The 12,790-nt window shown below is 50.3% G+C and overlaps 1 protein-coding gene across 1 annotated transcript in view; it reads right to left on the reverse strand.

The window, feature by feature from the left end:
* The window catches only part of VAC14 (VAC14 component of PIKFYVE complex), a 64,423-nt gene that overhangs the window by 5,990 nt on the left and 45,643 nt on the right, over nt 1–12,790 (reverse strand). Inside the window, exons 13-18 of the mRNA XM_089659225.1 lie at nt 10,223–10,370; nt 7,124–7,256; nt 6,139–6,313; nt 3,936–4,054; nt 3,647–3,726; nt 1,122–1,272 (exon numbers count right to left, since the gene is read on the reverse strand). Of these exons, the coding sequence (XP_089515351.1) occupies nt 1,122–1,272; nt 3,647–3,726; nt 3,936–4,054; nt 6,139–6,313; nt 7,124–7,256; nt 10,223–10,370 (806 nt within the window). The remainder of the gene's footprint in view (nt 1–1,121; nt 1,273–3,646; nt 3,727–3,935; nt 4,055–6,138; nt 6,314–7,123; nt 7,257–10,222; nt 10,371–12,790) is intronic.

Here is a 12,790-nt window from a genome sequence, read left to right on the forward strand (position 1 = left end):
GTGGCTAAAGTGTATATAAAGCCCAAATTTACAGAGACTGACAGCCTCTTCCCTATTGTGGGCTCTGCAAAGGACCTGTCCATGTATGACCCAAACTTGGCCTCCCAGGTACTGGTCATGAGTGCCATATATAGCACCACTCCTGAGTCCAGCATTGAATAAATTAAGTCTACTCGAAAGCACATACAAAGCAAAATGTTTTGGTTGTCACAGACTGCAATTCTGTTTTATGGAATGAGCTCCAAGATTAAATTCAGTTGGGCAAGATATGGACAATAGCTCCACCTTTATAGAACCTACAGATTTGCCCGGAGGGTGAGCCGCAAGAGGACACTGCTCAGGAAGACACCCCAAGCTCTAGAACAGGGTTTCTCAACTAGGGTTCCTCCAGAGGTTTCTACGGGTTCCTTGAGCAATGAGAAATTTCTGCCTCTCAGATAAGTTCCCATTGACAACATTGATCTTTTTAGCCATGTGTAAGGGAGCAATTCTTCCCAATGGCCTCAAGTGGAAGGGGCATTCTTCCCAATGGCCTCAAGTGGAAGGGGCATTCTTCCCAATGGCCTCAAGTGGAAGGGGCATTCTTCCCAATGGCCTCAAGTGGAAGGGGCATTCTTCCCAATGGCCTCAAGTGGAAGGGGCATTCTTCCCAATGGCCTCAAGTGGAAGGGGCATTCTTCCCAATGGCCTCAAGTGGAAGGGGCATTCTTCCCAATGGCCTCAAGTGGAAGGGGCATTCTTCCCAATGGCCTCAAGTGGAAGAGGCATTCTTCCCAATGGCCTCAAGTGGAAGGGGCATTCTTCCCAATGGCCTCAAGTGGAAGGGGCATTCTTCCCAATGGCCTCAAGTGGAAGGGGCATTCTTCCCAATGGCCTCAAGTGGAAGGGGCATTCTTCCCAATGACCATCACACGAATGTATAATGAGTTGTTTTCATAGTAATGTTTAGCAGGGGTTCCCTGAAACCGGAAAAGTTTGTCAAAGGTTACTCTGAGAAAGGCTACTCTATAGTAAATGTAGGAACAGGACTGAAAGGAGAATTATCATTGGCTTCTTGGGGTGAAAGCAAGACTCTACCATTCCTCTACAGCTCCTTACCCTAAGGTATGTGCAACACTTACCCTGATCGCATGAGCTGAGGGTTGGGGACACATTGTAGACGGTGTGATAGCAGCTGGAAAGCGCTGCTCTGTGGTAACAGCATCAGAAGTCCGTACAGTGCTCTAATCAGATACGGGTGATTCTCCACATCCAGAAGTTGCAGGCGGAGATCTGAGGGGGAGAAGACAGATTACATGGCATGGCTACTAACTGTCAGTTGAAGAGCAGATGGTGTGAGAATGAGAATGGGACAGGCCTCAAAAACATCCCAACAACCACCTCTCAGAAAAAAAAAAAAAAAAACACCTAGGGCAAATCCAAGGAACATTTCCCTAAAATTTGAGTCTTCACCTTCTCCTACCAGCCCTTTGTCATCACCTCCCTTCCCTTTTCCCTGCCCTTCCTTCTCCCTGTGCTCTGATGTGTTACATACAGTATTCCCTCTTATATTCCATACTGTGGATGACCTGACATGTCCGCTGCACACCGACTCTTCTCCTTACAGGCACGCAGCCATCTGATCATTTCTGCTCCATTTCCCAGCCAACGTGCTGGAAGCTATGTGTTATTAGGACATGTGAAGGGGGAAAAGCTTCCAACATACGGATACACAGGCCAGTGGGGGGGGCCACTCCTAACATACGGATACACAGATACAAGGAGAGAGCTCCTGTTATATACAGTGCAAAGGAAGGGCTCCCATCATACAGACGCATAGACCCAGAGGAGAGCTTCCATCATATGAATACACAGGCACAGGGAAGAGCTCCCAATATACAGACCCGGGAGAGAGCTCCCAATATACAGACCCGGGAGAGAGCTCCCAATATACAGACCCGGGAGAGAGCTCCCAATATATAGACCCGGGAGAGAGCTCCCAATATATAGACCCGGGAGAGAGCTCCCATCATATAGACCCGGGAGAGAGCTCCCATCATATAGACCCGGGAAAGAGCTCCCAATATACAGATCCGGGAGAGAGCTCCCAATATACAGACCCGGGAGAGAGCTCCCATCATACAAATATTCAGGGAGAGAGCTCCCAATATACAGACCAGGGAGAGAGCTCCCAATATACAGACCAGGGAAGAGCTCCCAATATACAGACCAGGGAGAGAGCTCCCAATATACAGACCAGGGAGAGAGCTCCCAATATACAGACCAGGGAGAGAGCTCCCAATATACAGACCAGGGAGAGAGCTCCCAATATACAGACCCGGGAGAGAGCTCCCAATATACAGACCAGGGAGAGAGCTCCCAATATACAGACCCGGGAGAGAGCTCCCAATATACAGACCCGGGAGAGAGCTCCCAATATACAGACCCGGGAGAGAGCTCCCAATATACAGACCCGGGAGAGAGCTCCCAATATACAGACCCGGGAGAGAGCTCCCAATATACAGACCCGGGAGAGAGCTCCCATCATACAGACCCGGGAGAGAGCTCCCATCATACAGACCCGGGAGAGAGCTCCCATCATATAGACCCGGGAGAGAGCTCCCATCATATAGACCCGGGAGAGAGCTCCCATCATATAGACCCGGGAGAGAGCTCCCATCATATAGACCCGGGAGAGCGCTCCCAATATACAGACCCGGGAGAGAGCTCCCAATATACAGACCCGGGAGAGAGCTCCCATCATACAAATATTCAGGGAGAGAGCTCCCAATATACAGACCAGGGAGAGAGCTCCCAATATACAGACCAGGGAGAGGGCTCCCAATATACAGACCAGGGAGAGGGCTCCCAATATACAGACCAGGGAGAGGGCTCCCAATATACAGACCAGGGAGAGAGCTCCCAATATACAGACCCGGGACAGAGCTCCCAATATACAGACCCGGGAGAGAGCTCCCAATATACAGACCCGGGAGAGAGCTCCCAATATACAGACCCGGGAGAGAACTCCCATCATACAGATATAAAGACCCAGGGGGAGAGCTCCCAATATACAGATATAAAGCCCTGGTTTGGAGCTCTCAGTGTACAGATACTCAGACCCAGGGGAGAGCTCCCATCATGCAGATACTCAGACCCAGGGGAGAGCTCCCATCATGCAGATACTCAGACCCAGGGGAGAGCTCCCATCATGCAGATACTCAGACCCAGGGGAGAGCTCCCATCATGCAGATACTCAGACCCAGGGGAGAGCTCCCATCATGCAGATACTCAGACCCAGGGGAGAGCTCCCATCATGCAGATACTCAGACCCAGGGGACAGCTCAAATAATAAAGGCTGGGGGATTAGTTCCCATCATATGGATACACACACGCACATGGGAGGGGGGTTGGGAGGGTTCCCATTATACAGATAGTGTATATGGACCCGACCGACAGATGTCTTTTCAAACCCAGCAAACCACAATCCAGACCAGGGAAAGGAAATGTCTGAACAATTCAAATAAAATCAAATGTCTGTCTATATTCTATAACAAAGTCCTAATATCTATAAAACAATACTATAAAATAATGACTATAAAAAAATAAGTCTCTCCGGCTGTGACACGGATGGGGAGGAAGTGAAGGATGATGGGAATTTACTCACATGTAAAGATTGGACATTCAATCAGTTGCACCAGCTTGTCCACCTCGGTCAGGAAATCCACCGTCACCTCCAGGTCACCACTGAGCACTGGCGTCAAGGAAAAACAGTGCAATGCACTCACTAGGATAGAACAGAGCTCCACCCTACAGCCCCATACAGGTCCCTGTGCCAGTCCTTATTCTGCATGGAGGACTTAAAGTGTCCTGAAGAATGACTCCAGCTGAGGACAGGACTGGTGGTGGTCAGCAAGGACACGTCGCCATCTCTGCACACACTACATTAAGGATACAATTTCTGGATGAGGTGATATGCGTGCTTGTAGTTCTGAGTGAGGAAACACAGAGACACGGTGGCCACGGGGCTGTGACACCATGAGCGGTACAGACAGCAGAACAGGTCACAGCTCTCCTGCAATGGGAAAACAGACAGGTAATAGAGGTCCCCTCTGTCAAATTTCTTAGATCACAAACAACATATGGTTCCCAATGACAGTCCTAGAAATGCCACACTCTGAGCTGTTCTCCCGGGTCCTCTCTGTCACTGTCCTGTGATCTCTGACCATAAACATGTTCCAATGACAGCCCTAGATACACCACACTCTGAGCAACAGTCCCTCTGTGACTATTCTGTGATATCAGACCACACACATCCCAATGATGCTACTAGAGACCCTACACTCTAGACAGTGGTCTTAGGGTCCCCTTTATTACTGCTCTTTCATCACAAACCACACACGTTCCAATGATGGTCCTAGAGACATCACGCTCTGAGCAATGGTCCCAGGGTCCCCTCTGCCACCATTCGCTGAGCACAGACCACACATGTCCCAACAATGGTCCTAGAGATGTCATGCTCCAAGTGGTCCCGGAATCACCTCTGTTACCATTCTGTGATCTCAGACCACACATGTCCCAACAATGGTCCTAGAGATGTCATGCTCTAAGTGGTCCCGGAATCATTTCTGTTACCATTCTGTGATCTCAGACCACACATGTCCCAGCAAAGGTTCTAGACACCACACTGGCAGCAGTCCCGGGGTCCCCTCTGTCACTGTTCTGTGATCACACAAATCCCAGCAATGGTCCCGGAAATGCCACGCTCTAAACAGTGATCCTGGGGTCTCATCCGTCACTGTTGGGTGATCACAGACCATGCACACCCCAGTAAAAGACTTTGACATGACATGTGCTGGGCAGTGGTCCCGGAGTCCCCATGTCACCATCGTCTCATCACAGACCACACATGTCCCAATGACAGCCCTCGACAAACCAGGCTCTGGGTGGTCCAGGGTTTCCCTATGTCTCGGTTTTCTGATCATAGACCACACAGGTCCCAATGACAGCTCTAGACACGCCAGGCTCTGGGTGGTCCAGGGGTTCCCTATGTCTCGGTTTTCTGATCACAGACCACACAGGTCCCAATGACATCCCTCGACACGCCAGGCTCTGGGTGGTCCAGGGGTTCCCTATGTCACGGTTTTCTGATCACAGACCACACAGGTCCCAATGACAGCCCTCGACACGCCAGGCTCTGGGTGGTCCAGGGGTTACCTATGTCACTGTTTTCTGATCACAGACCACACGGGTCCCAATGACAGCCCTCGACACGCCAGGCTTTGGGTGGTCCAGGGGTTCCCTATGTCACGGTTTTCTGATCACAGACCACACAGGTCCCAATGACAGCCCTCGACACTCCAGGCTCTGGGTGGTCCAGGGGTTCCCTATGTCACGGTTTTCTGATCACAGACCACACAGGTCCCAATGACAGCCCTCGACACGCCAGGCTCTGGGTGGTCCAGGGGTTACCTATGTCACTGTTTTCTGATCACAGACCACACAGGTCCCAATGACAGCCCTCGACACGCCAGGCTCTGGGTGGTCCAGGGGTTCCCTATGTCACGGTTTTCTGATCACAGACCACACAGGTCCCAATGACAGCCCTCGACACGCCAGGCTCTGGGTGGTCCAGGGGTTACCTATGTCACTGTTTTCTGATCACAGACCACACATGTGGTCCTAGACCTGCCACGGTCTGGGCAATGGTTCCCTCTGTCACTGTTCTATGATCATATACATCCTAATGACAGTCCTAGACATGCTACACTCAGTGCCTAAAATTCAAATTGTTACTCAAAGCAGCTGTTATTGAATCTCACTTCCCTTCCACTACTGGAAGGATGAGGGGATGTAACTACTACTTATTAAAAAGGTACCATCGGGAGCAAGATAGTTCCATTCAGTAGACAATGTAACGTCTGTGGGCCCCATAAAGACCTATCCCCCCACCCCATGGCCCCATAAAGACCTATCCCCCCACCCCATGGGCCCCATAAAGACCTATCCCCCCACCCCATGCCTTTTCTCAGAAGTAGGACTTCCCAGGGAATTTCTCTTCCTCCCCTCTGATTCGCTCACACACTGAACAGGAAGTAACATTGGCCCTGTCACATCATTGAATTTTGTTGCTCGCCAAGTGACCTGACCGGAGCATACCGGTGTCTGGAGATCTTTCAGTTGACTGCGGAGCTGGAAGAGTTCAGAGGAGGTCAGCAGGATGCTGTTCAGATTCTGCACCATGGTTGATGCAAACTTCAGATCCTCCTCCCTCAGCAAAATGTCCGCCATGGAGTGGAAGATGTTCTCCGCGTTCAGCAGAAGACAAAGCTGTCTGTGGAGGGAAGGAGATTGCAAGTGACCCCCATCTACATCACCCACCAATCCCCCCCCCCTTCCCCGCTACTTGCTGACTCCAATAAAGATGACCACAGATGGATCTTTTTCCTCGACCAGCCAGAGGGGAAAAAAACAAAAAACCTTGAATAGATTGCCCCATCCACACAAGTGAGAGGTTGATGATGGAATCCTCCCCACCGTGCTATTGTATTCTCACAGCGAGAACCCCCATCTCACTCCAAACTACAGGATCCCCCCCTACACCTCAGTACTACAGAGCCCTCCCCACCACAGACCCCCCCCCCCCCCAACACACAACACTGCAGTACAGAACCGACTAACTACAGAACCTCTCCTCACCACTGCAATACAGACCCCCCCCCCCCCAACTTCACACTATAGGACGTCCTCTACACTACAGAACCTCTTCCCACCTCCCTCTACACTACAGACCCCTCCCTCAATATTTGCAGTACAGAACTCCACCCCACTTCTGCATTCCAGAACTCCTGATTCCTCCCCCCAAGTGCTCGGGCCTAGCATGTGGCAGCTGAAATACAATTTCCTCCCCAGAGACGACAATGCACAGGTAGGACCAGCAGGGAAGAGATGCCAACTAAACTTAGACCCAGGATACTGCGAGACCCGAGGAAGAACTATTCCACCCCGGCTGCATCCATCCCAGGGACGAGACACAGCCATACACTATCAGTTATATGAGCTGAATATTCCCTTCCTAAATGGAGGATGTGGGAGCAATAATTGCCCCCTGTGATTACCCCATGTAATTGCATTGTGCACCCACCTGATGATAAAGGCCCCACGGGTCTCCAGCAGTCTCCTCTCACTACTGAACCTCTTCAGCAAGTTGACCATGAAGCGATGGAAGTAAGAATTCATGGTCGGGGTGGATGGTGAGCTCTCCAGGCCACGGGCACCTAGAAAAGAGATCAGGTATGGAGATCTGATCATATTCGCCCAACAGATCTCTTAACTGGTCATGTTATCCAGAATTGGAATCAGCACGGAAATATTCGGCAGACAATCTCATACAGTTTGGGACATGATTTCTGCTTTCATATTAAAATTCCCAACTCATTCTGCTCCAATTTTCTGCACACCCACCATTGTTCTCCTAGAATCACTGTGCCTGATGGCCGGGGCTGTCTGTTGTCCTACAGCTGGTGTTCTCTAGCAGAAGATGGCTGACATGTCATCCCCTCCTCTCTACGGCAGAGACGTCCTATCAGGACAGATGTCAAGCCAATCAGAACTCAGAATTATAGTAGCACAACCATCCAGCTACAAGCGGAGTTCTTCTTCCTCAGCCTCCTGTTCACCCCCATGCCAGCATTATGTGAAACACAAAATCCTTATATCAATATATGGCCAATTACATGTATGGGAATCCGCATTTCTTATTGGCCAATGTTGTTCCAAAAAGTTTAGTACACCCAAAAGTCATTTTTCATACACGTGGAGCTTGGTGGGCAGAATCAGCTGCCATCTTCTTACAGGTCTTGGATACTCCAACAGCAAGGTGTCTCATGCCTCTTCACCTCAGGAGCTGACACTCTAATGTCAGAACGGATTGAGGTCAGAAGGCTATGGTTATAGGGCTAGGGGGATTAGAATTAGAGGGTTTTTGCATTAGAGGGTTAGAGGATTAGGATGTTAGACTTAGAGGGCTAGGGTTAGAGGGCTAGGGTTAAAGGGTTAGAGGGCTAGGGTTGAAGGGTTAGAGGGCTAGGGTTGAAGGGTTAGAGGGCTAGGGTTGAAGGCTAAAGGGCTAGGGTGGAAGGGTTAGGGGGCTACAGTTAGAAAACTAGGGTTGGAGGATAAGATTTTGAAGGATTAAGGGGCTATGGTTAGAGGACTAGGGTTAGATGGTTAAAGAGCTAGGGTTAAAGGGTTAAGGACTATAATTAAAGTGTTAGAGAAATACACTCACTGGTCACTTTATTAGGTACACCTTGCTAGTGCCAAGAAAATATCCTTCACACCATTACACCACCGCGAGCCTGAACCGTTGACACAAGGCAGGATGGATCCATGCTTTCATATTTTTTACACCAAATTCTGATCAGAACATCTAAATGTTGCAGCAACCAGTCTGCCCATTCTCCTCTGACCTCCAACATCAACAAGGCATTTTCATCCACACAACTGCTACTCACTGGGTATTTTCTCTTTCGCGGACCATTCTCTGTAAACCCTAGAGATGGCTGTGCGTGAAAATCCCAGTAGATCAGCAGTTTTTGAAATACTCAGACCAGCCTGTCTGGCACCAACAACCATGCCACGTTAAAAGTCACTTAAATTCCCTTTCTTCCCCATTCTGATGTTTGGTTTGAACTTCAGCAAGCCATCCTGACCACATCTAGATGCCTAAATGTATTGAGTTGCTGGCATGAGATTGGCTGATTAGCAATTTGTGTTACCAAGCAATTGAACAGGTGGACCTAATAAAGTGGCTGGTGAGTGTATGTTTAAAGGGTTAGGGTTTAAGGGTTAGAGGGCTAGGGTTAAAGGGTTGAGGGGCTACAGTTAGAGGGCTAGGATTAGAGAGATAAAGGGCTGGGGTTAAAAGGGGTAGAGGGTTAGAGTTAAAGGGTTAGAGGACTAGAGCTAAAGGGTTAAAAGACTAGGGGGTTAAAGGGTTAGGGGGCTACGGTTAAAAGGTGAAGGGGCTAGGGTTAGAGGACTAGGTTTGGAGGGTTAGGATTAAAGGGTTTAAAGTACTAGGGTTAAAGGGTTAGGGGAGTAGATTGAATGGACTGGGGTTAAAGGGATAGAATTAGACGGGTAGGGTTAAAGGGTTAAGTGACTAGTTAGAGAATCAGGGTTATGGTTATAGCATTAGAGGGTATAATACATGGTTAGGGTTGGAGGGGAAGAGTTAGAATGTTAGGAGTTTAAGATGTTCTTCCCCATGGGGTGTTTTGACACTCCTTTGTTATGTGCACCTGTTACATATTCTCTATAATATATATCAAGGGCGGACTGACAACTCATGGGGCCCCCGGGGCAATAGGGGATCATGGGGCCCCTGTGTCCTTGCCCAAACTCAAAAAAGCCTATGAAAAAGGTACCAGGGGCATCTCATGGGGCCCCCTACTGACCCCGGGCCCTCGGGCAGTGCCCGAGTTTCCAAATGGTCAGTCCACCCCTGATATATATATAATAATCAAATATAAATAAAAATCCAGGAGGGATGGAGGGTTCCCTCAAAACAGACACAGAACCCTATAACGGGAAGTGCCCAAACAAAGACCCTCAGAGCAGAATCACCAGAGATTATTCTAATGAAAGACTGAAAATGACATGTTAAAGCTACCATGAGATTTACATAGATCACAAAAGTGCATCCCCACCCCTCCCCCCGGGTACTGGTGCCAATACAATCACTGGGGGCACTGCCATTGACCGTACTAGCATTCACACTCGTACTGGCTGCTGGAATGCATGGTGCCCTTTAACAGAAGGAAGTGAACTTTGATCCCCTCCCCTGAATCCTCCAACCATGGACATGTAAGGAAGCAGAGGTCGCCTCTCCTGCCAATATCGGAGTTATATAGACAATACCTCAATCTCGATCAGGACAAGACCAATGACCACAGCATGCAAGACCCTCTATAATAGGAGTGCCAAACTGGTGGCCCTCCAGCTGTAGCAAAACTACAAGTCCCATCATGCCTCTGCCTTTGGGACTCATACTTGTAACTGTCAATCTTGGAATGCCTCATGGGACTTGCAGTTCGGCAACAACTGGAGGGCCGCCAGTTTGACACCCGTGCTCTATGATATATGGGGTGAATGAGCTTCATCTGAAGACATGCTTGCACATGCACTGGACTACGGGAAGGCCTGACTGCACACACACTGGGGTCACGGTATAATTTACCTTCGCCTGGTTGAACACCTCGGGTCGGGGGTGGCACACACAGTGTAGATTGACCGGAGAAGAGCTCCCCACCATCGTTGTTGGGATCTGTCTGGCCAGCTGGGGAGGAGGCAATCTCAGCCAGGACCTCCAGATCCTTCAAGATGACCTAAAAGACAGAATTGATAGATTATACATCATGTCCTGATGGTGTACAGACAGTGGAAAAAGCACAGGATTCACCCCCAGGAATTATACACTATGCCCTGATGATGCACAGACAATGAGAAAAACACAGGATTCCACCCCAGAGATTGTACATTATGTCCGGATGATGTAAAGACACTGGGAAAAGCACAGGATTCCACCCCAGATATTATAGACTAAGTCACCCCTTCCCCATCACACCTCTATCAGTGTCCCTGCTAGGGAGACTTGTCCTGAAGATAATGAGACAGAACATGATGGGAAACCAAAATGGTACAGTTGTCACCAGAACAGGAAGTGAGGGAAAATATTTCAATGGGACACAAAAGGCAAAACAACTGTCAGGGATTTCTAACAGTTATCTGTTGCACATCAACGTCAGGATGCGTCCCCCTGAGCCCCAAAGTCACAACATGTCCCCCTGATCCCCAAAATCAAGACGTGTCCCCCTGAGCCCCAAAATCAAGACGCTCTACCCGAGCCCCAAAATTAAGACGTATCTAACTGAGCAACAAAGTCGCGACTCATCTCCCTGAGCCCCAGAGTCGCGACACGTCACCAAGAGCCCCAGAGTCGCGACGCGTCACCCAGAGCCCCAGAGTCGCGACGCGTCACCCAGAGCCCCAGAGTCGCGACGCGTCACCCAGAGCCCCAGAGTCGCGACGCGTCACCCAGAGCGCCAGAATCGCGACGCGTCACCCAGAGCCCCAGAATCGCGACGCGTCACCCAGAGCCCCAGAATCGCGACGCGTCACCCAGAGCCCCAGAATCGCGACGCGTCACCCAGAGCCCCAGAATCGCGACGCGTCACCCAGAGCCCCAGAATCGCGACGCGTCACCCAGAGCCCCAGAATCGCGACGCGTCACCCAGAGCCCCAGAATCGCGACGCGTCACCCAGAGCCCCAGAATCGCGACGCGTCACCCAGAGCCCCAGAATCGCGACGCGTCACCCAGAGCCCCAAAGTCAGGATGCGTCACCCAGAGCCCCAAAGTCAGGATGCGTCACCCAGAGCCCCAAAGTCAGGACGTGTCACCCAGAGCCCCAAAGTCACGACGCGTCACCCAGAGCCCCAAAGTCACGACGCGTCACCCAGAGCCCCAAAGTCACGACGCGTCACCCAGAGCCCCAAAGTCAGAACACGCCACCCAGAGCCCCAAAGTCAGAACACGCCACCCAGAGCCCCAAAGTCAGGACGTGTCACCCAGAGCTCCAAAGTCAAGTGTAAAAGGCTGCCAGGTCTACAGAACAGCTAAAATGTCCAACATAGCACAGATGATCACTTCAGCATGGCGAGTGACGTCACTGCTGACAGCAGAAAAAATGACCGTATGTTACTAGCTGCACTGTGGGTCCAAACCTGACCAATGACCAGTGCTGTGCTCCAGCCCTGACCAATCAAAATTCATCTTTACTGTTCTGGATGAATATGAGATGCAGTGTGTCACTCGGCTCTTTCATCTGCCGTATTACATAATCCTCTTGGGGTACATTTGTCCTCATTTCCTCCTCCCCTTCCCGGTATTATACAGGGAGAGCTGTGTGACCCAACCACAGCCGCCACGGCAAAAGGGGTTAATGTCTCTCCAGAGAGGCCAGAGGAGGAGGATGACGGGACGTGAAAGACGGCAGAAGAATGGCGGCACATTAGTATTCAGGATGCAGCTTTCCCGCCTGGTGTGATGCTCTGCAGAACAGCCGCAGCCTCCTGTCACCATGGAAACAAGGGCTGCAATCCCGCAGCTCACTCCACTGGAAGGAGGGGGGGCTGCTCCAGCTACATTAACCCTTTCTGCCCCACCCCACATAAGACTTTGCTTACTGCCAGCTGTTACCATGATGACATTTCAACCTGGAGCGTCAACGCAGACTGAGCGATTACTGCGGGTGCAATTCTAGACACAGGGAAGAGTGACCCCAATACCAGACAGGGAGAGAAGAGAACCAAGAAAGGAGACCCCCCCCCTCCAAAAAAATGCTGCTAGACCAAAGGATGAGACCCCCCTTCAAAAGAAAACCAGATAGGGAGAGAAGAGATCCCCAAATTCAGACAGGGAAAGAAGACTACCCCCCAAAATGATACCAGACCAAGAAAGGAGACCCCCAAAAAAATGATACCAGACCAAGAAAGGAGACCCCCCCCCCAAAAAAAAAATATAAAAAAATGATACTAGACCGAGAAAGGAGCCCCCCCCCCCCAGAAAAAAAAACTATACACGACAGGGATAGTAGAGACCCTGCCAAACTGACTCTGGACAGGGTTAGAAGACCCCCCTCCTCCATAAAACCAAGAGAGGAAGACCCCCCCCAACCTCAAACTGATTTCAGAAAGAGAGAGAAGAGACCCCTCCAAACTGATTCCAGACCAAATGAGCAAAGAGAC

This window comes from Staurois parvus, unplaced genomic scaffold, assembly GCF_062004578.1.
Source record: "Staurois parvus isolate SC_StPar_1 unplaced genomic scaffold, SC_StPar_1.0 ptg001136l, whole genome shotgun sequence".
Lineage (NCBI taxonomy): Eukaryota > Metazoa > Chordata > Amphibia > Anura > Ranidae > Staurois > Staurois parvus.